A 25086-nucleotide genomic window follows, 5' to 3' on the forward strand; every position below is an offset into this window, starting at 1 on the left:
GCATGAGCCACCATGCCCAGCTAATGTTGTATTTTTAGTAGAGACGGGAGTTTCTCCATGTTGGTCAGGCTGGTCTCGAACTCCCAACTTCAGGTGATCCAGCTGTCTCAGCCTCCCAAAGTGCTAGGATTACAGGTGTGAGCCACCGTGCCCGGCCTGGTTTAATTTTACAACGCTAAATTTGAGCATGAATTAAATTTTTCACTTTATTAAATATTTAATTAAAATAATACATGTATTAATCATTTTGAACAATTACTAGTCATATCTACAATCATATCTTCTACTCTACATACAAATAAAGATTAATTTTCATCTAGGTGGCATAAATACAAAGAAATTTTGGTATACTTAATATCTAACAATTATACCAATGCAATCAGTATCTATATACTTGTCCATTATAAAAGCATGTGTTGAATGAATGAATAATGTTGATGCAATTTTATCACATAAGATTTTGTTAGTGAGCAAATCACCACATCATTGAAACCTACCAGATTAGCCATATTTGGTTGCAGATCTGAAAGGGTAGTGAAGGTCCTCGTTGCAAAGGAGTTTGCCATTTTTTTAATCTGCATTTTAGAAAATATAATTTAGATATATAAACTGAATAAACGAAATAAATCATGAAAAATTCCAAGAGTTTAAAATATTATTTAGGGCCGGACGTGGTGGCTCACACCTGTAATCCCAGCACTTTGGGAGGCTGAAGTGGGCAGATCGCCCGAGGTCAGGAGTTCAAGACCAGCCTGGCCAACATGGCAAAACCTCATGTGGAGCGGGAGCCAGTAATCCCAGCTACTCAGGAGGCTGAGACAGGAAGAAGTGCTTGAAGCTGGGAGGTGGAAGTTGCACTGAGCCAAGATCACACTACTGCACTCCAGCCTGGGCAACAGAGCAATGCTCTGTCTCAAAAATAAATAAAACAAAATAAAATAAAATATTATTGGCCAGGCGCGGTGGCTCATGCCTATAATCCCAGCACTTTGGGAGGCTGAGGAGGGCGGATCATGAGGTCAGGAGATCAAGACCATCCTGGCTAACATGGTGAAACCCTGTCTCTACTAAAAATATAAAAAATTAGCCGGGCGTGGTGGTGGGCGCCTGTAGTCCCAGCTACTCAGAAGGCTGAGGCAGGAGAATGGCGTGAACCCAGGAGGCGGAGCTTGCAGTGAGCCAAGACTGCGCCACTGCACTCCAGCCTGGGTGACAGATCGAGACTCCGTCTCAAAAAATAAATAAATAAAATAAAATAAAATATTATGTAGGAAAGCACTGGGTATTTTACTCCTTCTTTATAAAATTTTTATTGTAATGGTAAAATGTACATTAATATTGATTCAACCTATAGAAAACATGTTCAGAATGTCCTTTTATAATTTTGAATGATATAGCTATTATAGGTTTCAATTCTTAACTTTCATTTCTAAAACCGTGTAAAATTTAGTAGTTTTTGAGCACCATGTAAATTTAGTTTTATTTTTTAATGTTTATTTATTTATTTTCTTTTTTCTTTTTTTTTCTTGAGACATCAGTCTCACTCTGTGTCCCAGTCTGGAGTGCAGTGGCACAATCTCAGTTCACTGAAATGTCCACCTCCCGGGCTCAAGGGATTCTCCTGCCTCGGCCTCCCGAATAGCTGGGATTACAAGTGCCAGCCACTTGGCGCGGTGGCTCAAGCCTGTAATCCCAGCACTTTGGGAGGCCGAGACAGGTGGATCACGAGGTCAGGAGATCAAGACCATCCTGGCTAACACGGTGAAACCCCGTCTCTACTAAAAAAAAAAATACAAAAAACTAGCCGGGCGAGGTGGCGGGCGCCTGTAGTCCCAGCTACTCGGGAGGCTGAGGCAGGAGAATGGCGTGAACCCGGGAGGCGGAGCTTGCAGTGAGCTGAGATCCGGCCACTGCACTCCAGCCTGGGCGACAGAGCGAGACTCCGTCTCAAAAATAAATAAATAAATAAATAAATAAATCAAAAAAAGTGCCAGCCACCACGCTCGGCCAATTTTTGTATTTTTACAAGACAAAACCCTGTAGAGACAGGGTTTCACCACGCTGGCCAGGCTGGTCTCGAACTCCTGATTTCAAGTGATCCACCCGCCCCAAAGTGCTGGGATTACAGGCATGAGCCACCAAGCCCAGCCAAATTTAGAGTTTTACATGCAAGATGATTCAGTGGGACTTTTTTTTTTTTTTTTTTTTTTTTTTGAGACGGAGTCTCACTGTTGCCCAGGCTGGAGTGAAGTGGTGCAATCTTGGCTCACTGTAAGCTCCACCTCCTAGGTTCACGCCATTCTCCCACCTCAGCCTCCCAAGTAGCTGGGATTACAGGCGCCCGTCACCACACCCAGCTGATTCTGTTTTTGTATTTTTAGTAGAGATGGGGTTTCACCATGTTAGCCAGGGTGGTCTCAATCTCCTGACCTCGTGATCCGCCTGCCTCAGCCTCCCAAAGGGCTGGGATTACAGGCATGAGCCACCGCACCTGGCCTCAATGGGACATTTAAGGATTTAAATATCTATTAGCATCAAGCTACCTCAAAAAATACAGCAAAAAACTACTGTAAACACCTCAAATTGAGTATTTGATTATACTGTCTGAAGGGAAAGGTAGTAATTTTTTTTTTTTTTTTTGAGATGGAGTCTCGCTCTGTCGCCCAGGCTGGAGTGCAGTGGCGCGATCATGATCCACCCACCTCAGCCTCCCAAAGTGCTGGGAATACAGGAATGAGCCACTGCGCCCAGCCCGGGAAAGGCAGTAATTTTAAACACACCTCTACATGGTAAACTCCATGAGGAGAGAGGTGGCATCTTACATATTTTTATGTATGTATTTCATAACTGAAAACAATAAATATCAGATGAACGAAATGGTGGTTTGTCCCTCAATATCATCACTATAAAAGGTTCTACTGTAGAAAAATTCTAAGCTACACCAAACAGATTGACTTGACTTCACTTAATAATCCAGGGCCTCTTTAACTCTAGGAATGCCCACACCCACAGGCTCCAGTTCAAGGATGTGTCTCATGACACCTGAGTTTCAGGCAGCCTGTGGAGTTAGTCAAATGTGATTTTGAATTGCAGCACCACTAGTTTGTAGTCGTGTGTTTTAACATTACTAAACATTAATTTCCTCATCCTTAAACTGTGGATAACATCAACTTTGCAATGAAAAATAGAAACAGTGTATACAAGATGCCTGAATGTTCACAGGCTCACAACCAATGATAGCACTGCTTGTCAATACTATCCAATGTACCAGTTTTTGTATTCAAGGCCTTTCAGTGCCAGAAGAAACATTTGGAAATTAAGCTGTGTCAAGTTTTTAATTCATTCTTTGGCCTGGTCTGATGTGGCTTACAATGCAATGTCACTATCTAAAACACTTGCCAAACTGTAACAAATTCATTCACTCATCCAGCCATTCAACTAATATTTATTTACAGCCCAAAGTGCCAGACAAATGAGTCGAGAGGATGAGTCAGACATTTGAGTCAGTGGCTGAACTTTCTGTACAAACACAACTACCTACACATCAAGCGATTTCTCCACATTTTTATCCCTTAGTATCTCTTGGTGGAACATGGTATCCTATTATCTCTCTGAATTCCCTTGTCTGCTACCGTTAGAGGTATATGGTAGTAGACTTTAGTGTCTGCTCACAAAAAAATATGACTTGCTTCTCTACCTGGACACTTTAACAGATACAAGATTAATATGAACGAAAGAGCTCAATCTGAGAATTCAGAGATGACTTCATTCATCAACAACTACTGTCTCTTTTATTCTACAATTTTTTTTTTTTTTTTTTGACGGAGTCTTGCTCTGTTGCCCAGACCGGAGTGCAGTGGTGCGATCTCGGCTCACTGCAACCTCCACCTCCAGGGTTCTACCAAGTCTCCTGGTTCAGCCTCCCCAGTAGCTGGGATTACAGAAGCCTGCCACCACATCCAGCTAAGTTTTGTATTCTTTGTAGAGATGGGGTTTCACCTGAGGTGGGCAGATCACGAGGTCAGGAATTTGAGACCAGCCTGGCCAACATGGTGAAACTCTGTCTATACTAAAAATACAAAAAATTAGCCAGACATGGTGGCGCATGCCTATAATCCCTGCTACTCAGGAGGCTGAGGCAGGAGAATCCTTGAACCAGGGAGGCGGAGGTTGCAGTGAGCAAAGACTGCACCACTGCACTCCAGCCTAGGCAACTAGGCAAGAATCTGTCTCAAAAACAAACAAAAAAATAACCCTTCCCATGGCACCCTGACTTAAATCCAGACTCCTTGCGGTAGCATGCCATGCCCAGCTGACCTGGCCTCTCTGGTCCCCTGGCTCTCTGGTCCCCTGGCTGCGCGCATTTCCTCAGCATGGGTCTCGGGCCTTCGCAGATGTAGCACCTCTTTCTCCAGCATCCCCATCTTTCCAAACCAGGCTCTCCTCAGGTCTCCAGGAGAGGCCTTTCCTGCCACCCTGCCTCACGCAGCCGTGCCTCTGAACTCCCCTCTGGACACTGCCAGTTGCCTGCTGTGTTGTCTTTCTCCCTCATGACACAGTAGCTCGTCAGGACAGAGCCACGTCCTCACTGCACCCCACAGTAACCATGCAGTTCAGGGCCTCACACGCAGCAGCTGCCAGGTATGTGCTCACTAAATGAATACATGAGCCCTTTTAAAAGCGATCTAATTTGTCAACTGAGGATAATATTGCTACAATTAGCCTTTTGGAGAACTAGAAATTTAGTTAACAGCTAATTTTACATATATAACATGCACTGAAGTTATGGGAACAAGTGTGATTTCTATCTTGCTATTGTAGACAAATGAAGCTTCCAGGGAGCTCAGTGATGAGGTTCCTACGATTTTTTTCTTTTTTCTTTTTTTTTTTTTTTTGAGACAGGGTCTGTTCTGCTTCCCAGGCTGGAGTGCAATGGCGCAACCTTGGCCCACTGCAACCTCCGCATCCCTGGTTCAAGCGATTCTCCTGCCTCAGCCTCCCAAGTAGCTGGGATTACAGGCGCACCACCAGCAAGCTTGGCTAATTTTTTTTTTTTTTTAAAGTAGAGACAGGGTTTCACCATGTTAGCCAGGCTGGTCTCCAAATCCTCACCTCAGGTGATCCTCCCACCTCGGCCTCCCAAAACACTGGGATGACCGGCATAAGCCACAGTACCCAGCAGACATCTGCACTTTTTTTTTTTTCTGTCGCCCGGGCTGAAGTGCAATGGCTTGATCTTGGCTCACTGCAACCTCTGCCTCCTGAGTTCAAGCAATTCTCCTGTCTCAGTCTCCCAAGTAGCTAGGATTACAGGAGTGCGCCACCACGCCCGGCTAATTTTTGTATTTTTTGTAGAGATGGGGTTTCACCATGTTGGCCAGGCTGGTCACGTCGGCCTCCCAAAGCTGAAGTAATCCCAAAGGATTACAGGGGTGAGCCACCGCGCCCGGTTTTGTGTGCGTGTGTGTGTGTCTGTGACGGAGTGTCACTGTCGCCTGGGCTGGAGTGCAGTGGTGCGATCTCGGCTCATCGCAACCTCCGTCTCCCGGGTTCCAGCGATTCTCCTGCCTCAGCCTCCCGAGTAGCTGGGACGACAGGCACCGCCACCACGCTCGACTAGTTTTGTATTTTTAGTAGAGACGGGCTTCTCCATGTTGGTCAGGCTGGTCTCGAACCCCCGACCTCAGGTGATCCACCCGCCTCGGCTTCCCAAAGTGCTGGGATAACAGGCGTGAGCCACCGCTGCACTTTTTAACTTACAGGTCGCGGCTTGGAAAACTCAAAGTCGGACCCACAAGTCAGAGGCTCTCAGCTCCGCGAGGGGCTTTCCCGCGTGTCCTCCGGCACCGGCCTCGATAAGCCCCGGGAAAGGCAAAGCTGCGGAGGCCGCGGGAGGCGCTGGGAGGGCGGGCGGCGCCACAGGACAACCCGCCCCCGCCAACCCCGCGGTGAGCCGAGGATGCGGCGGGGACCGGACTCCGCGTGGGGCGCAGGCACGTACCCCACACGCGGCGCGGCTCCGCCCGCCCCCTCCCCTCACGCGCGCGCCCGCCACTCCCTCGGGGCGTCCGCCGGCCCAAAGCCGGGCCCTGACCCGCGCGGGCTCCCTTCCTCCGACGCCGCCTCACAGCTGGAGGCCGGGCCGGCGTCGCCACCACGCGGTCCACGCCGCTGCTCACCCGACGCTCGCCCGGCCAGCTGCTCCCCGGGCCTGCACAGACGCAGCCGCAGCTTCGCGGACCAGGCCCGCCCGACCCCCGGGTCGCCGGCGCTTCGCGGCTTCTCCACAGGATGCTCGGGCCACAGCCTCGTGCAGGTGCGACGGGCGCGCGACCGTTGGCACGAGGCCCCGCCCCGTCCTCAGCGACTCCGCCCGCGCCGCGCTCCGACTCCGCCCCCGTCGCGCTCCGACTCCGCCCCCGCCGCGCTCCGACTCCGCCCCCACCGCGCACCGACTCCGCCCGCGCCGCGCTCCTACTCCGCCCCCACGGCGCACCGACTCCGCCCCCGCCGCGCTCCGACTCCGCCCCCACCGCGCACTGACTCCGCCCCCGCTGCGCTCCGACTCTGCCCTCGGGGGAGGGGAGCCCAGTTGCCGTTTCTTCCAACGCGGGAGTCAAAGGGGCAGGACAGCAGCAGGTTCAGAGCCGCGTGTGGCTCTGTGGTCGCTCGATTCCAAAGACGGTGCGCCGGAAAAAAATAGACATATCTATCTATCTATAATATTATCAAGGGCGGGCGCGGTGGCTCACACCTGTAATGCCAGCACTTGGGGAGGCCGAGGTGGGCGGATCGCTTGAGCTCAGGAGTTCAAGACCAGCCTGGCCAACTTGGTGAAACCCCATCTTTACTAAAAATACACAAGAAATTAGCCAGGCGTGGTGGTGAGTGCCTGGTTGTCCTGTGGCGCCGCCCGCCCACCCGAGTAGTCCCAGCTACTCAGGAGGCTGAGGTGTGAAAATCGCTTGAACCCAGGAGAGGTCGCGTGAACCCACGAGAGGGAGGTTGCAGTGAGCCGAGATTGTACTACTGCACTCCAGCCTGGGCAACAGAGTGAGACTCTGTCTCAAAAAAAAAAAAAAAAAATTAGCCAGGCATGATGGTCCATGCCTGTAGTCCCAGCTACTGGGAAGCTGACGGGGGAGAATCGCTTGAGCCCAGGAGCGAGGCTGCGGTGAGCTATGATGGTGCTGCTGCACTCCAGCCTGGGCAAGAGTAAGAGTAAATAATAAGATATATCTACATCGAATGATAGATTTGGCATGTATTACATCAAGAAAATACCCATAGATGTGTATATCTATGTATGAAAAGGGTGTATATAATTAGATATGCTAAGGATTGGACTTAGGTGAATCTGACGAAAATTTTCTCAGCTCTTCATGTTTTTAATTACTTCTATTTAGAAATCTAAATATCTGAAACTCTTTTTAGTCTGGATAAGCAGAGACTGACTAGAAAATAAAAGGAAAAAATATTTTTAGTCTAATGACTTATACTAATTTTTAAGAGTACCAACCCAGGGCAAGTAAGATCCAAAAACTAAGTCTATTAAATTTGTCACCTACTACTGTCCACATGTAGCATTGTTTAAAAAGAGAAGAACAACTTTGGTACATATAACACAAACATAAAAGAAAAATGCAACTGCAGAACCAAGTTTTATGTTATTATTAAAATACAATTTTTCTTTTCCTCATTTTTAAAAAATGTCCTAAATAATACTGGGAAGCAAAATAAGGTACCTGCTTTTCACCATTTCAAATATAATGGGAAGAGTTGGGTTTTTAAATCGTCCCTATTCCTTTCCAGTCTCTGCCTTCAAAAGAACATAGTTTTGGCGGGTCGCAGTGACTCATGCCTGTAATCCCAGCACTTTGGGAGGCCGAGGAGGGCAGATTATCTGAGGTCAGGCATTCGAGACCAGACTGGCCCAATGTGGTGAAACCCCATCTCTACTAAAAATGCAAAAATTAGCTGGGCGTAGTGGTAGGAGCCTGTAATCCCAGCTACTCAGGAGGCTGAGGCAGGAGAATGGCGTGAACCCGGGAGGCAGAGCTTGCAGTGAGCCAAGATCGCACCACTGCACTCCAGCCTGGGTGACAGAGCAAGACCCTGTCTCCAAAAAAAAAAAGGCCGGGCGTGGTGGCTCATGCCTGTAATCCCAGTACTTTGGGAGGCCGAGGTGGGCGGATCACGAGGTCAAGATATCAAGACCATCCTGGCTAACACGGTGAAACCCCGTCTCTACTGAAAATACGAAAACAAAAAATTAGCCGGGCGAGGTGGCGGGCGCCTGTAGTCCCAGCTACTCAGGAGGCTGAGGCAGGAGAATGGCGTGAACCCAGGGGATGGAGGTTGCAGTGAGCCAAGATCGCGCCACTGCACTCCAGCCTGGGTGACAGAGTGAGACTCCGTCTCAAAAAAAACAAGAAGAAGAAGATATCTTTATCTTTCCAAAAGAATAAACTAGTGGCCAGGGACAGTGGCTCATGCCTGTAATCCCAACACTTTGGGAGACCAAGGTGGGTGGATTGCCTGAGCTCAGGAGTCGGCAACCTGCCTGGGCAACACGGTGAAACCCCATCTCTACTAAAATACAAAAAATTAGCCAGGCGTGGTGGCGTGCGCCTGTAGTTCCAACTACTCGGGAGGCTGAGGCAGGAGAATTGCTTGAATCCTGGAGGCAGACGTTGCAGTGAGCGGAGATCGGGCCACTGCACTCCAGCCTGGGAGACAGAGAGACACTCAAAAAACTAAAAATTAACAAAATAAAATAAACTAGCATTTTAAGTCCATCTTAAAGGAGAGGAAAAAAATATAAAAATTCTTTTCATGCATTTTTCATTTGAGCCTCAGTGAAGCAATAATATTTTAAATTTTTTAAAATTTTGTCACGTTTTGGTAAATTAATTTTTACAGAAAGCTACATAAGGTTAAGCAAACAGTGTCAGCCTCGTCAGGACACAACAGGCTTCTCATAAGCCATGACGCTTCAAAACATAAGCCTAAAAGAATGGAATTGTTTCACATTCGTGAAATTAGGACTCCCTTGTTGCGCATTTTTTATAGCAGTTCTGTGAAATTAGTTTCCTCTTAACAATAGAATTGACTTGTCAGTATATTTTGGATGTACACGAACAGAAATAAGGACTAGAAATGCTAGCTTGCCCTTGCCGCTTGATGCGGAAGTCAAGGGTGAGTGAACAAGGGTCAGACTGAAAAAGCTCACATGTCTGGCTAAAGAAATGGTAGTTGGTTACATGGTCAGCTCCCCAGAGCAGGCCAGCTGTCAAAACATCTAGGAGCTGTCACAAAGGAGTGACAGACAAAATATATAGTCACAAACTTTACACGTTCTAATCAATAGGAAACAATTGACAGTTATTTTAGTGAATTACAAGATAAGCTTTTATTTATTTAACAAAACTACAACTTTTCCAACATTGATCCCATGACTACAATCTTCCTCCCAGGAGCTGAAATACTATTAGATCAATTACTGGCATAATTAGTCTCACCCCCACTCCTCCCTCCATCAAAGGACTAATCATTTTTGTGTTTTTTTCCCAAAACAGGGTCTCACTCTGTCATCCAGGCTGGAGTGCGGTGCCGCAATCACACCTCACTGCAGCCTTGACCTCCCTGGGCTCAGGTGATCCTCCCACCTCAGCTTCCCGTGGGACCATAGATGCACACCACCACGCCGGTTAAGTTTTGTATTTTTTGTAGACATGGGGTCTGGCTATATTGCCCAGGCTGGTCTTGAACTCCAGGACTCAAGCAATCTTCCTGCCTCAGCCTCCGAAAGCACTGGGATTATAGGCATGAGCCACTGTGCCTGGCCTAATCATCTTTTAAATAGATTGTAGGTGGGCATGGTGGCTCACCCCTATAATCCTAGCACTTTGGGAGGCCGAGGTGGGCGGATCACCTGAGGTCAGGAGTTTGACACCAACCTGGGCAACACGGCGAAACCCTGTCTCTACTGAAAACACAAAAATGAGCCCGGCATGGTGGCGGGCGCCCATAATCCCAGTTACTCGAGAGGCTGAAGCAAGAGAATTGCTTGAACCCGGGAGGTGGAGGTTGCAGTGAGCCGAGATCGCGCCACTGCACTCCAGCCGTTTGCAGCATTGCCAAGTATATAAAGCTCAGCTCCTAAGCTCTTTAAGACTCCGTCCCAAAAAAAAAAAAAAAAAAAAAAAAAAAAATGTTGAATGGTGAATTGAAACTGGAACTGAAAGCCTCAGGACAAGTTGAGAGGTGCTGAGCTGAAGTGAGTAACGCTCCGAGCTTGAAATAACTTAGCGTCCGTAGTCTGTGCCCAGGGACCAGGAGTGGTTCCTGCGTGCTGCGTGCCCGGCACCCTGTACTAGAGGGAGCAGAAGAGGGCATGAGCACACAAGACACAGGCTGCGACCTTTGGAAGCCTATCCCACGGGAAATGTACTGAGGTGACAACAGAAGGAAGGTCCCATGTCTTGGGAGGGCTGTCATGGCCACATTTCAGCACCATTTATATTAAACACACACACACACACACACATATATATATATATTTTGCTTTGTTTTGTTTTTTGAGATAGAGTCTCACTCTGTCGCAAAGGCTGGAGTGCAGTGGCACAATCCTGGCTCACTGCAACCTCCACCTCCCAGGTTCCAGCGATTCTCCTGTCTTGGCCTTGCAAGTAGCTGGGATTACAGGTGTGTGCACCACGCCCAGCTAATTTTTATATTTTTAGCAGAGACAAGGTATCACTACGTTGGCCAGACTGCTCTCGAACTCCTGATCTCAGATGATCCGCCCGCCTCGGCCTCCCAAAGTTCTGGGATTACAGGCGTGAGCCACTGCGTTCAGCCATAAACAAATATAAATTTTTAAATCATTGCAGCATCCCTTTACCACCTGCATGGCCATTAACAACATCTCTGACCGAGCTGTTCCCGCTCTACCTTGCCAGCCATCTGCAGCATTGCCAAGTATCTAAAGTTCAGTTCCTAAGTTCATCCCAAGCCAGCTCAGCATCTTCTAGTTCTATGGTAAACACCTGGTAACTGAAGCTCAGAGCCTCAAAGGCAGCCTTGAATCCTCTCTTTGCCACTTTACCATCAGGCGCCAGGTTCTGTTTTTCTTTTTGGAGACGGAGTCTCGCTCTGTTGCCTGTGCAGTGGCAGGATCTCAGCTCACTGCAACCTCCGTCCCCCAGGTTCATGCCATTCTCCTGCCTCAGCCTCCCGACTAGCTGGGACTACAGACACCCGCCACCCCGCTCGGCTAATTTTTTGTATTTTTAGTAGAGACGCGGTTTCACCGTGTTGGCCAGGATGGTCTCCATCTCCTGACCTCGTGATCCGCCCACCTTGGCCTCCCAAAGTGCTGGGATTACAGGTGTGAGCCACTGCACCCGGCCCACCTGCCCTTGTCTCTCCATATCTGTTGCCGCCACCTTCCCGGGGCTCTGGCAGCGTTGTTGGGGGACGGAACAGCACGCTGCAGGGGCTCTCATCTCCCCTGCCCCAGCCCATCTCACGGCCTCAGAGGGGTGAATCTCATCACATGATGCTTCTCAGGGCTGCACACAGCTTTTCCTAGGCAGAAACCTCCAATCTAGGTGGAAACCTCCAATGCCGTCTATCGCAGGACACAAATTCTTCTGTAAGATGCTATATGTAAAGGGCTTTGTGGGCCAGACAGTATCTGTTGCAATGAACCAACTCTACTCTTCTTTCTTTATTTTATTTTATTTTATATTTTATTTATTTATTTATTTATTTATTTATTTATTTATTGAGACAGGGTCTTGCTCTGTCACCCAGGCTGGAGTCCAGTGATGTAATCACGGCTCACCGCAACCTGAACCTCCCAGGCTCAAGTGATCATCCCACGTCAGCCTCCCGAGTAGCTGGGACTGCAGGCGTGCCCCCACCACACCCAGCTAATTTTTTGTATTTTTTGGAGAGACAGGATCTCCCTAGGTTCCCCAGGCTGGTCTCAAACTCCTGGGCTCAAGCGATCCTTCCACCTCTGCCTCCCACAGTGCTGTGGTTATAGGCGTGAGCCACCACGCGCGGCCAGGCTTTGTTCTTTATGAGGCTTATTTACATGGTTAAGGGTTTGCTCAGAGCTTGAAAACCTATTTGTATTGTTCTCATATTTCGCAAATGTTTAAGGAAGCAAGAGAAAACCGCAAGTACAAAAGACCGATTTCAATTTTTAAAATTATCACTCTGAGAAAAGGACAATAGATATTTCTCAACCTGCTTAATTTCAGTGTGCATTAATCAGAGCGCTTTTATCTTAGCAGTTTTATTGCGCGGTTGTCTGAAATGAGAAAATAAATGGGGTTTAGGAGGAGTTAACATGCGTTGTAGAAACTAAAAGTCAGACTGGTCAAAAATCTCAGCCTTGCCACTAATTGGCTGTGTCACTCAAGCATCTGAATTTCATTTTCCTTATCTGTCAAATAGAAAGTTTAGACAGATCCAGTGGGACGAAGATGAACACAAAGTACGTGCCCCGTGGGAAACGTGATGTATTTATTTGCTTATACGTCCCACTGTCCTCCCAGACTGAAGCTCCCATGGCTAAGTTAGCACCTCCTGCAGAGCTGGTGTTTACTGAGTGAATCATTCAACACTTGTAAGTAATATCTGCCTCTGATATGTAACAAAGCTGTGAAAAAAAGGGCATGTCTAGGTTGCTGCACGGTGTAACAGGGAGACCGGCAGATTGGTACCATAGCGCTTGCTGCTAGTTTTAGGCCTTAATTTAATTTGCTGTATAATCAGCTGGGTGTGGTGGCGCATGTCTATAATCCCAGTAGTTTGGGAGGCCGAGGCTTGAGCCCAGGAGTTTGAGACCAGCCTGGGCAACCCAGTGAGACCCCATCTCTACGAAGAAAAAAAAAAAAAAAAATTAGCCAGGTGTGGTGGTGCATGCCTGTAGTCCCAGTTACCCTGGAGGCTGAGGTGGGAAGATCACTTGAGCTGGGGAGGTTGAGGCTGCAGTGAGCTGTGATCGTGCCACTGAACTCCAAGCTGGGTGACAGAGCGAGACCTTGTCTGAAAAAATAACAGTAATAATAATTTGGCCAGGCGCAGTGGCTCAAGCCTGTAATCCCAGCACTTTGGGAAGCCAAGGTGAGCAGATCACCTGCATATTTTCCCTGAATTAAGTAGGGAAAAAAACAAAAGCAACAGAGAACAGTCACTATTAACAGACAAGCTTCCTTGGTGTGTCCATTTCTCCCACCACCTTCCTTCTTGGGGCTCACGTGCAAATGGTCCCAGAGGGCTCATGGCCACAGCAGCGTTGTATGGGTGTCCTAGTTCCACTCAGGGGACACCCACGGCTCACAAAGTGGGAAATTCTTTACCTCATATTGGTTTCTAACACTTTTAACATCACATTTTCGCCAGGCATGCCAGTGCTGTAATCCCAGCACTGTGGGAGGCCGAGGCGAGAAGATCGCTTGATCCCAGGAGTTCAAGACCAGCCTTGGCAACGTGGCAAAACACCATTTCCACAGAATCAAAAAAAATCAGCTGGGTGTGGTGTGTGTGCCTGTAATCCCAGCACTGTGGGAGGCTGCAGTGGGAGGATCCCTAGAGCCCAGCAGTTCAAGGTTGCAGTGAGTTGTGATCACACCACTGCACTCCAGCCTAGGCCACACAGCAACACCCTGTCTCAAAAAAAAAAAAAAAAAAAAAAAAAAAAAAAAAAAATCACATTGATTTTTCTCCACCTTTTTCTTCTTCTTTTTTTCAGGAGGCATCTTAATTGTTTTTTTGTTTTCTGTTTGTTTTTTTTTTTTTGAGAGAGTCTCGCTTTGTCGCCAGGCTGGAGTGCAATGGCGTGATCTCAGCTCACTGCAACCTCATCCTCCTGAGTAGCTGGGTTACAGGAGTGGGCCACCACACCCAGCTAATTTTTTGTATTTTTAGTAGAGACAGGGTTTCGCCATGTTGATCAGGCTTGAAACTGGGAGGTGGAGGTTGCAGTGAGCCAGGATCACGCCACTGCACTCCAGTCTGGGCAATAAGAGCGAAACTCCGTCTCAAGAAAAAAGAAAAACAAGTGAATTTGGGCTGAATGCCGTGGCTCACGCCTGTAATCCCACCACTTTGGAAGGCTGAGAAGGGAGGATCAGTTGAGCCCAGGAACTTGAGTTCCACCTGGGCTAGAGAGTGAGACCCCGTCTCTCCAAAAAAAATGCAAAAATTAGCCTGGTGTGGTGGAGCTTATCTGTAGTCCCAGCTACTCAGGAGGCTGAGGTAGGAGGATCGCTTGAGCCCAGGAGGTTGAGGCTACAGTTAGCTGAAATTGCGTCACTGCACTCCAGCCTGGGCAACAGAGTGAGATACTGTCTCAAAAAAAAAAAAAAACAAAAACAAAAACCTGAATTTACATGGAATCGCTGTTGTGACATTTTAACATCTTTTCTCTATAGTTATTGTACAAAGAAGATCATCTTTTTTTCAAAAAAAATTTCAAGAAAAAAATACTTTCAGGTTTTTCCACGGACTTAAAAGTATGAGACCACTATAACAAATGTATCTTGCTTATTTGGGAGCCTGGCAAAACATGAATGAAACGTTGTATGCAAAGTCTCTTTTTCTATTAGTCAGTGGCTGAAAGCCTTTGAAACAACAACAACTTGATGGGGGGCGGTGGGGTGGGGGCGGGTGGTATTGTGTAAGACCGTGACCTAAAAATAGCCTGTCAGGTCCCTGGAATCCCATTTTTCAACAGCAGGGCGTGATCGTAATGGGCTTTATTGACATCATAAATCGGAGAGCATGGATGGTATCCATTTCCAGTTGTTTAATTGAAGAAATGAAAGATCTTGTAATGTGGAGTTGACATGGAGGGTTTGTCAAGCTACAATACAATTTTGCAAGAGCTCTGACCTTGGGTCATAAAATGACTGATCAAGAGGGAACGTTTTGTCGTACTGTAGAAGTGACTGCATGGACTTCTTTTATTCTTAGCTCTAATCCCAACGGAGAGAACCAACTGCCTCTGACCGCTTTCTGTTTCAACCCAGAGTGACTCTGTGGGCAAATCAATACAAGTACTATCATTTTAAAATAAGCTATGATTAAATAATAAAATAAGATAAACTTTTATTATTTATTTATTTATTTAGAGACAGAGTTTCGCTCTTGTTGCCCAGGCTGGAGTGCAGTGGCGCGATCTCTGCTCACTGCGACCTCCGCCTCCTGGGTTCAAGCGATTTTCCTGCCTCAGCCTCCCGAGTAGCTGGGATTCCAGGCACGTGCTATCACGCCAGGCTAATTTTTGTTTTTTTAGTAGAGACGGAATTTCGCCATGTTGGCCATGCTGGTCTTGAACTCCTGGCCTCAAGTGATCCTGGCCTGAGCCTTTCAAAGTGCTAGGATTACAGGCCTGAGCCACTGCACCCGGCCTGTTTTCCATCTTCCTGATGTAAGGGGTTCTTACAAGGGTGAACAGGTGGGCGTGAGCAACCTGGATGCAATTGAAGCCACAGCATATCACAGACAGTCTCTGGCTTTTGTGGGTTTGGGAACAGCAAATTGCAGACAGTCCCTGGCTTTCCTGGGTTTGGGAACTTTAGGATGCTTGACACAGTTGAGTGTAAAAGAATGATACGTTTTCTCACAACTTGTAAGATTTGAGAAGTGCTGACAGCCCTAGAGATGAGAACGGTGGTGTCTATTAAAATGCAGCGTGAGATCGTCTAAGACTCATTTATATAAGGTTTAAAAATAAGCAGAACAAATACATGGCTTTACAAGTTCAGTCGTGGTTGCCCTTGCTGAGGAGGGGGTAGGCAGAGGAAGGGGAGGAAGGGGAGTGAGGGGGGTTCTGGGGTGCTGGTTACCTTCTGTTCCTTGGTCTGAGCAATGATAAACGGTCCCCTTTGTGAAAATTCATTGAGTTGTACACTGATGGCTTGGGCACTTCTTTCCATGTATGTGATATTCAATACATTTTTTGAAAATGTCAAAATGGGCCAGACATAGTGGTTCATGCCTGTAATCCCAGCACTTTGGGAGGTGGAAGCAGGTGGACTGCTTGAGCTCAGGAGTATGAGACCAGCCTGGGCAACATGGTGAAATCCCATCTCTACAAAAAATAGCCAGGCGTGGTGGCTCACCTATAGTACCAGCTACTTGGGAGCCTGAGGTGGGAGAATCACCTGAGCCCAGGGAAGTTGAGGCTGCAGTGAGCTGTGTTTGTGCTGCTGCACTCCAGCCTGGGTGACAGAGCAAGACCTTATCTCGAAAAAAAGAAAAAAAAAAAAAAAGGACTGGGCACAGTGGCTCAAGCCTGTAATCCCAGCACTTTGGGAGGCTGAGCCGGGCGCATCACCTGAGGTCGGGAGTTTGAGACCAGACTGGCCAACATGGAGAAACCCCATCTCTACTAAAAATACAAAATAAGCCTGGAGTGGTGGTGCGTGGTGCTCACGCCTGTAATCCCAGCTACTCGGGAGGCTGAGGCAAGAGGATCGCTTGAACCCGGGAGGTGGAGATTGCAGTGAGCCGAGATCGTGCCATTGCACTCCAGTCTGGGTAACGAGCAAAATTCTGTCTCAAAAAAACAGTAAAAATTGAGTATAGAAGAATCTTTGTCAGTCTTTTACAGAAAGTCGATATGAGAATTGTCTATCTAATACAATTTTTAAAATTGGTGTTATTTTTTAGAAGAGTTTTAGATTTACAGAAAAACTGAGAAACTAGTTCATGGAGTTTCTATATGGCCCACACCAGTTTCTATATCCCCTAGGAAACTGGTGTGGGCCAGGCACAGTGGCTCACGTCTGTCATCCCAGCGCTTTGCGAGGCCGAGGCGGGGGACTCAGCTGAGGTCAGGAGTTCGACCAGCCTGACCAACAAGGTTAAAACCTATCTCTAGTAAAAATACAAAAATTAGCTGGGTACGGTGGCGCGTGCCTGTAATCCCAGCTACTCGGGAGGCTGAGGCAGGAGAATCACTTGAACCTGGGAGGCAGAGGTTGCAGTGAGCCGAGATCGAGCCACTGCACTCCAGCCTGGGCGACAGAGCGAGACTCCATCTCATAAATAAATAAATAAATAAATAAATAAATAAATAAATAAAATAAAAAACATATTAGTATGGTGCATTTTTTACAAAGAATAAACCCATATTGCTACATAAGTAGTAACCAAAGTCGGTAGTTTATTCAGGTGTCCTTAATCTTCCCCAATTTTTCTGCTCCAGGCCCCCACATCGCCTTTGGTCACCACGTCTCCCTGGGCTCCTCTGGGCTATGACAGTGTTTCTGGTGACCTGGACGGTTTTGAGGAATGCTGGTGTTTGATTGTATAGCAGGAGTTTGAGACCAGCCTGGTCAACATGGTGAGATCCTGTTTCCACTAAAAATACAAAAATTGGCCGGGCGCGGTGGCTCAAGCCTGTAATCCTTGCACTTTGGGAGGCCGAGACGGGCGGATCACGAGGTCAGGAGATCGAGACCATCCTGGCTAACCCGGTGAAACCCCGTCTCTACTAAAAAATACAAAAAACTAGCCGGGCGAGGTGGCGGGCGCCTGTAGTCCCAGCTACTCGGGAGGCTGAGGCAGGAGAATGGCGTAAACTCGGGAGGCGGAGCTTTCAGTGAGCTGAGATCCGGCCACTGCACTCCAGCCTGGGTGACAGAGCGAGACTCCGTCTCAAAAAAAAAGAAAAAATACAAAAATTAACCGGGCGTAGTGGCTCATGCCTGTAATTCCAGTTCAGGCGATTCTCCTGCCTCAGTCTCCCAAGTAGCTGGGATTACAGGCACCCGCCACCAAGCCCAGCTAATTTTTGTATTTTTAGTAGAGACAGGGTTTCACCATGTTGTTCAGAGTGGTCTCAAACTCCTGACCTCAGGTGATCCACCCGCCTTGGACTTTCAAAGTGCTGGAATTACAGGCGTGAGCCACCCCACCCGGCTTGTAATTTAACTTTTTTCAGACCAGAAGACGGTGGTGCTGTAAGATGAAACTGTCCTATGCAGAGTGCTATTTTTTGTTTTTCTTGTTTTGTTTTGTTTTGTTTTGTTTTGTTTTGAGATGGAGTCTTACTCTTGTTGCCCAGGCTGGCTGGAGTGCAGTGAGCCAAGATGGCGCCACTGCATTCCAGCCTGGGCGACAGAGTGAGACCCTGTCTCAAACAAAACAAAACAAAACAAAACAAAAAACTTCTAAAAGAACATCATGGGGGGAAAATTACATTTTATTTGACTTCTCTACATGTAAAGTACCATTTAATGTTTTTAAAATTTTGAGTTGGCCGGATACGGTGGCTCACGCCTGTAATCCCAGCACTTTGGGAGGCTGAGGCAGGAAGATCATCTGAGGTCAGGAGTTCAAGACAGCCTGATCAACATGACAAAACCCCGTTTCTACTAAAAATACAAAAAATTAGCCAGGCGTGGTGGTGGGCGCCTGTAATCTCAGCTGCTTGGGAGGCTCAGACAGGAGAATTGCTTGAACCTGGGATGCAGAGGTTGCAGTGAGCTGAGATCTCGCCACTCTACTCCAGCCTGGGTGACAGAGTGAGACTATGTCTCAAAAAAAAAAAAAAAAAAAAAATTAACTGAGAGTCCTACATTTTATCCAACAACCCGAGCTCAGGACCTCCCCCAGCAAGGCCTGGGACGCCCTGCGTTTGTCACTTCCTCACCAAAGCTCAGCAAACCCCGCATTCTGGATTTCTTCCAGTGCTGGGAACAATTCAAGCTCTTTCCCAGCCCAGGGCCTTTGCGCAGTGTGTTCTATGTTGCTGGAACCCTCTTCACACACCTGGCTCCTTCTCACTCACGAGGTTTCAGCTTAACTGTCTCCTCCTCAGAACACCCTTTCCGGAGCCAGCTATGGTGGGGCCCCTGTAGTCCCAGCTACTCAGGAGGCTGAGGTGGGAAGATCGCCTGAGCACAGGAGTTCCAGGCTGCAATGACCCATGACTGCATCACTACTCCAGCCTGAGTGACAGAGCGAGACCCTGTCTCTAAAACAAAAATAATTAGTTAACTAAAAATTAAAAGGGCCGGGCCAGGTGGCTCACACCTATAATCCTAGCACTTTGGGAGGCTGAGGCGGGTGGATCACCTGAGGTCGGGAGTTTGAGACCAGCCTGACCAACATGGAGAAACCCCATTTCTACTAAAAATACAAAATTAGCCGGGCGCAGTGGCGCATGCCTGTAATCCCAGCCATTTGAGAGGCTGAGGCAGGAGAATCGCTTGAACCCAGGAGGCGGAGGTTGCGGTGAGCCGAGATCGCGCCATTGCACTCCAGCCTGGGCAACAAGAATGAAACTCTGTCTCAAAAAAAAAAAAAAAAAAGGCCAGGCGCGGTGGCTTATACCTGTAATCCCAGCACTTTGGGAGGCCGAGGTCGGCAGATGACGAGGTCAGGAGATCACAAGGTCAGGAGATCGAGACCATCCTGGCTAACACGGTCTCGCACCTGGCCTGTATTACATTCTTAAATTTAAGTTATGTCAGCCAGGCGTAATCCCAGCACTTTGAGAGGCCAAGGCGGGTAGATCACGAGGTCAGGAGTTCGAGACCAGCCTGACCAACATGGTGAAACCCTGTCTGTATTAAAAATACAAAAATTAACTGGGTGTGGTGGCACGCCTATAGTCCCAGCTACTCAGGAGGCTGAGGCAGAGAATTGCTTGAACCTGGGAGGCAGAGGCTGCAGTGAGCCGAGAATGTACCATAGAACTCCAGCCTGGGCAACAGAGCAAGACTCTGTCTCAAAAAAAAAAAAATTAAGTTATGATTAAGTTATGTCGAATTATATTTTCTTAGGCATCCAGAACCTTCCAACATGAATTCATGGTAAGGGAAACACCTAAATGTTGTTCCTGGCAATCTCTTGTAAAGTCTGTGTTAAACTTTTCTTCCCTGACTAGCATTGAAATCGCTGTAGAACACATAGATTTGATGTGAGGTGGCTTCGTTGTGAAAAAGTTCCTGTTTATCGAGTCAAAGTCAAGCCATCGTGCAGTCAGGTACGGATGGGCCAACTGCCAAGCGATGGTTGAGAAGGCAGAGAGGAGTGATGGAGTTATCAGCGAAATCAGAGCTGCCTCGATGGGTTTCCAATCAGAAATTCCCAAGGGTAACCCTACAGTGAGTGCATAAAGCTACTCAGTGTAATCAGTAGCATACAACTTCTGTACAATTTGCATAAGATGCACAGGTTGCAATATGGTTTCAGACTTTGTGTTTCTTCTTTTTTTTTTTTTTTTTTTTTTTTTGAGACAAGGTCTCGCTCCGTTACCCAGGCTGGAGTGGAGTGCACGGGTGTGATCTCGGCTCACTGCAACCTCTGCCTCCTGGGCTCTAGCGATCTTCCCATCTCAGAATCTCAAGTAGTGGGGACTACAGGCACACACCACCACACCTGGCTAATTTTTGTATTTTTTGCAGAGAAAGGATTTTGTGATGTTGCCCAGGTTGATCTTGAACCCTTGAGCTCAAGAGATCCTCCAAACTCGACCGCCCAAAGTGCTGGGATTACAGGCATGAGCCACCGCGCCCAGCCTGGTTTCAGATTTTTATAAATAACATATTATTTCCTCTAAATAGCTTGTTTTTCTTTCCTTTTTTTTTTTTTTTTTTTTAAATACAGTCTCACTTTGTCACCCAGGCTGGAGTGCAGTGGCGCGATCTTGGCTCACTGCAGCCTCTCAACCTCCTAAACTCAAGCAATCCTCCTGCCTCAGCCACCTGAGTAGCTGAGTCTACAGGCATGCGCCATCACACCCGGCTAAGTTTTGTATTTTTAGTAGAGACGGGGGCTTCACTATGTTGGCCAGGCTGGTCTCGATCTCCTGACCTCAAGTGATCCGCCCACCTCGGCCTCCCAAAGTGCTGGGATTACAGGCGTGAGCCACCGCACCCGGCCCTAATTTGGGTTTTTTGTTACAGGTGGATGGAGCTGAATTCCTGAGGAAAAGCTCAATTCAGTTATGGATGGATCTTGTTCCTCCTTATCAGGGGATCCCCGAGAGAACGCTGGGCGTGTCCTCTTTTGGTCCAGCCTAGGTTGCTCCCTCTGTGCAGGGCAGAAGGTACCTGCAGGCTGCCCATCTGCACCCCGGGATCTGGGGGACGCCTGATGAAGTATTTGCGTTTAATCATCATCCTGATGCGGACGCTTTTAGGAGCAATGACGGAGACTGGGAGGGATTATAAATACTCAAATGACAGGAAATCTTCAGCTGTCTTCCACCATCACTCTTCGAAAACATTAGTGTCTCATCTCGATAACGAAACAATGTCAGTGCATCCTGAGAGCATCTGGCTCACGTCTCCATTCAAGGCTGTGCCCATTGAACCCGGAGGTTTTGAATATTAGACTCTTTTATCAGATTTTCTGACCATCCGCCTTCCGCTGCTCACAGACCTTGGGTTTCAGAGAAAAGGCTCCTGGATTTCAATGCAATCCATTCTCTTCTGGGGACACATGAGGTAAGCAACCTATGGGAGGCTTTTTTCTCTTTTTTCTTTTTTCCTTGCCTTAAAAAAAAAACTTTTGTTGGAGTTTGCTTCACTGGTAGGAAAGCCGACACCTGTGTGGACAGGTTGTCTGCACCCACTCACAAATTCATTCATGCGTCGCGTGCTTTTCGGAGCCGGCATGGCCCTAATCTTTGAGGAGCTCACAGTTGGAAGGGACGGGAGTATCCAGGTGGTGGAGGTCCCCACTGGCTTAGTTACGTTTGGTTTGGGGTTAGGACGTAGAGCAAAAACAGGGCTTGGTTTAGCACTGCTCCCAAGTTGCTGACATTTATTTTTACTAATCATCCCTTAAAAAAAGAATCGGGAGGCCAGGTGTGGTGGTTCACACCTGTAATCCAAGCAATTTAGTCGGCCGAGGCGGGTGGATCACCTGAGGTCAGGAGTTTAAGACCAGCCTGGCCAACATGGTGAAACCCTGTCTCTACTAAAATACAAAAATTAGCCAGGCATGGTGGAGCACACCTGTAATCCCAGTTACTCAAGAGGCTGAGGCAGGAGAATCGCTTGAACTCAGGAGGCAGAGATTGCAGTGAACCAAGATCACGCCATTGCACTCAAGCCTAGCTGACAGAGCAAGACTCGGTCTGAAAAACAAGAAAATAAGAATCAGGCTGGGTATGGTGGCTCACACCTGTAATCCTAGCACCTTGGGAAGCCAAGACAAGAGGATCTCTTGAGCCCAGGAGTTTGAGACCAACCTGGGCAATATGGCAAGCCCTCATCTCTTAAAAACAGTTAAACTTTAGCCAGGCGTGGTGGTGTGCACTTGTAGTCCCAGCTACTCGGGAGGCTGAAGTGAGAGAATCGCTTGAGCCCGTGATTTCAAATTCCAAATGATCAATTGCAAACTGATTTTCTTTTATTCTTTTTTTTTTTTTTGAGACGGAGTCTTACTCTGTCTCCCAGGCTGGAGTGCAGTGGCGTGGTCTTGGCTCACTGCAACCTCTGCCTCCCAGGTTCATGCCATTCTGCCTCAGCCTCCAGAGTAGCTGGGACTACAGGCGCCCACCACCACACCCAGCTAATTTTTTGTATTTTTAGTAGAGACGGGGTCTCAATCTCCTGACCTCGTGATCCACCCTCCTCAGCCTCCCAATCTATCTCAAAAAAAAAAAAAAAAAAAAAATTAGCTGGGCGTGGTGGCACGTGCCTGTAGTCCCAGCTACTTGGGAGGCTGAGGCAGGAAAATCGCTTGAACCCAGGAGATGTAGGTTGTGGTGAGCCGAGATTGCGCCACTGCACTCCAGCCTGGGTGACAGAGCAAGATTCCATCCCCTCTGCTCAAAAACAAAAAAGAAAGATGTGGTCTTACTGATCAGAGGGTAAAGCAGAGAAAATCTAGGTTGCACCATCATCAAGCAACAAGTAGCATTCCTGGGACTTGCTTGCAAAGAAGAAAAAACCTCACAGACATGATGTGCAGATACAGTGCGGGCTGTGCTGGCTTGTAGAAAAAGACAGAATAGCTGGGCGCGGTGGCTCGCATCTGTAATCCCAGAGCTTTGGGAGGCCGAGGTGGGCAGATAGATCACTTGAGGCCAGGAGTTTGAGACCAGCCTGGCCAACACGGCGAAACCCCGTCTCTACTAAAAATACAAAACTTAGCCGGGCGTGGTGGCGGGCGCCTGTAATCCCAGCTACTCGGGAGGCTGAGGCAAGAGAGTAATTTGAACCCGGGAGGCAGAGGTTGCAGTTTGCCAAGATCGTAAGAGTCGATCTTCTGACCTTGTAATCCACCCAACGTGCTGGGATTACGGGCATGAGCCGCCGTGCTCAGCCCACTTCTTTTTTTTTAATCTTTATTTATTATTATTATTATTATTATTATTATTATTATTTTTTGAGACAGGGTCTTAAGTGATCCTCCTGCCTCAGCCTCCCGAGTAGCTGGGAGTGTAGGCACACTCCATGCCCGGCACACACCATGCCTGGCTAATTTATTTTTTGTAGAGATGGGGGTCTCACTGTGTTGCCTAGGCTGGTCTTGAAGTCCTGGCCTCAAGCAACCCTCCTGCCTTGGCCTTCCAATGTGCTGGGATTACAGGTGTGAGCCACTATGTCCAGCCTACAATGCTTTTTTTTTTTTTTTTTTTTTTGAGATGGAGTCTCACTTCGTCACCCAGGCTGGAGTGTAGTGGCACAATCTCAGCACACTGCAACCTCTGCCTCCTGAGTTCAAACAATTCTTCCACCTCAGCCCCTCAAGGAGTAGCTGGGACTACAGGTACGCGTCACCACGCCTGGCTATTTTTTGTATTTTTAGTAGAGATGGGGTTTCGCCATGTTGGCCAGGCTGGTCTGGAACTCCTGACCTCAGGTGATCTGCCCACCTCGGTCTCTCAAAATGTTGGGATTACAGGCGTGACCCACCACGACTGGCCTACACTGCTTTTTTTTTTTTTTTGAGATGGAGTCTCGCTCTGTCACCCAGGCTGGAGCGCAGTGGCGTGGTCTAGGCTCATGGCAACCTCCGCCTCCCAGGTTCAAGCCATTCTCCTGCCTGAGCCTCCCAAGTAGCTGAGACTACAGACATGCACTACTGCACCCGGCTAATTTTTGTATTTTTAGTAGAAACAGGATTTTGTTGTGTTGGCTGGGCTGGTCTCGAACTCCTGACCTCAAGTGATCTGCCTGCCTCAGCCTCCCAAAGTGCTGGGATTACAGGCGTGAACCACTGCACCCGGCCTCCACTGCTTTTAAGTCTTACATTGTGCACCAGAGAAGAGTCAAACAAAGCAAAATTAGCGGCAGAAAGCACCCCCTTGTTTCACGGTACCCACGACCCAGGTGTGTCGCAGAGCAGACCCGGTGAAAGCGTGCACGCTCAGGAAAGGCACAGCAACTAACATTTTACACGGTCCCTGAAGGGGCAGAAAGCAGGCCCTGAGAGGCACAGATGCCAAAAATGATGGTCAGGAATCAATGGGGAAGCGTGTTTGTGCGGCGCTATTGGCATCTGACGTGTTTGTTATAATTGGCTCCCGCCAGCCCTGTCTCCTTTATTAATTGCACGTATTCCTCTTGACGAAAGTGACATGCCGATGGCAGTGACGTGGGCTTGAAGACGAGGGTGCCTTTCGATCTAAGCCTGAAGTCACATTTGTGACCCGAACCGAAGACAGAGAGGAGCCCAAAGGTCACTTCTCCTCCAGGAATGTCTGGATAGGTGGCTTATTGGAGCCGCTCGCCTAATTGTACCACCTTGAGGTAGCCACATAGTGACAGTTTTCCTGCGTCCCTTAAATCGTGATGCTCGATAGGACGACTCTGCCTGAAGCCCTCCGGCAGCTGGAGTTTCGTTCTGCAGACAAGGAAAACAAGGCCATTCCAAAAATTTCCAGAATTCAGCCACTCAGTTCACCAGTGAATGCTAAGACCGTGGGCTCAAGTTCAAGGAGAAACGGGATGTGCACATGATACTAAAGTATCAAAACAAAAACAGTGATCTGGCTGGGCACGGTGGCTCACACCTGTAATTCCAACACTTTGGGAGGCTGAGAGGGGTGGATCACCTAAGGTCAGGAGTTCGAGACCAGCTTGGCCAAAAAGG

General features: G+C 48.0%; 1 protein-coding gene and 1 long non-coding RNA gene across 9 annotated transcripts in view; one reads left to right on the plus strand and one right to left on the minus strand.

Annotated features, from left to right (window-relative positions):
• Positions 1-6371, minus strand: part of LOC105485832 (meiosis specific with OB-fold) — a 46166-nt gene extending 39795 nt beyond the window's left edge. For 4 of the 8 annotated variants that reach the window (XM_071083888.1, XM_071083889.1, XM_071083887.1 and 1 more), the window contains exon 1: positions 498-576. Coding sequence is in view for 3 of the 8 variants with exons in the window: in XM_071083890.1 (XP_070939991.1) it covers positions 498-566 (69 nt within the window). In the remaining 5 variants the exon portion in view is untranslated. Of the gene's footprint in view, positions 1-497; positions 577-5760; positions 5935-6179 lie in introns of those variants that run through there. The other 4 variants (XM_071083890.1, XM_071083885.1, XM_071083886.1 and 1 more) reach the window with 4 other exon arrangements.
• Positions 6372-6411: 40 nt separating this feature from the next.
• On the plus strand, positions 6412-25086 carry LOC139359800 (uncharacterized). Its single transcript, XR_011616239.1, has 4 exons — positions 6412-6684; positions 19922-20141; positions 20943-21485; positions 24568-25086. It is a non-coding gene; the product is annotated as an uncharacterized lncRNA (long non-coding RNA).

The sequence above is a fragment of the Macaca nemestrina genome, chromosome 18 (genome assembly GCF_043159975.1).
Source record: "Macaca nemestrina isolate mMacNem1 chromosome 18, mMacNem.hap1, whole genome shotgun sequence".
Classification (NCBI taxonomy): domain Eukaryota; kingdom Metazoa; phylum Chordata; class Mammalia; order Primates; family Cercopithecidae; genus Macaca; species Macaca nemestrina.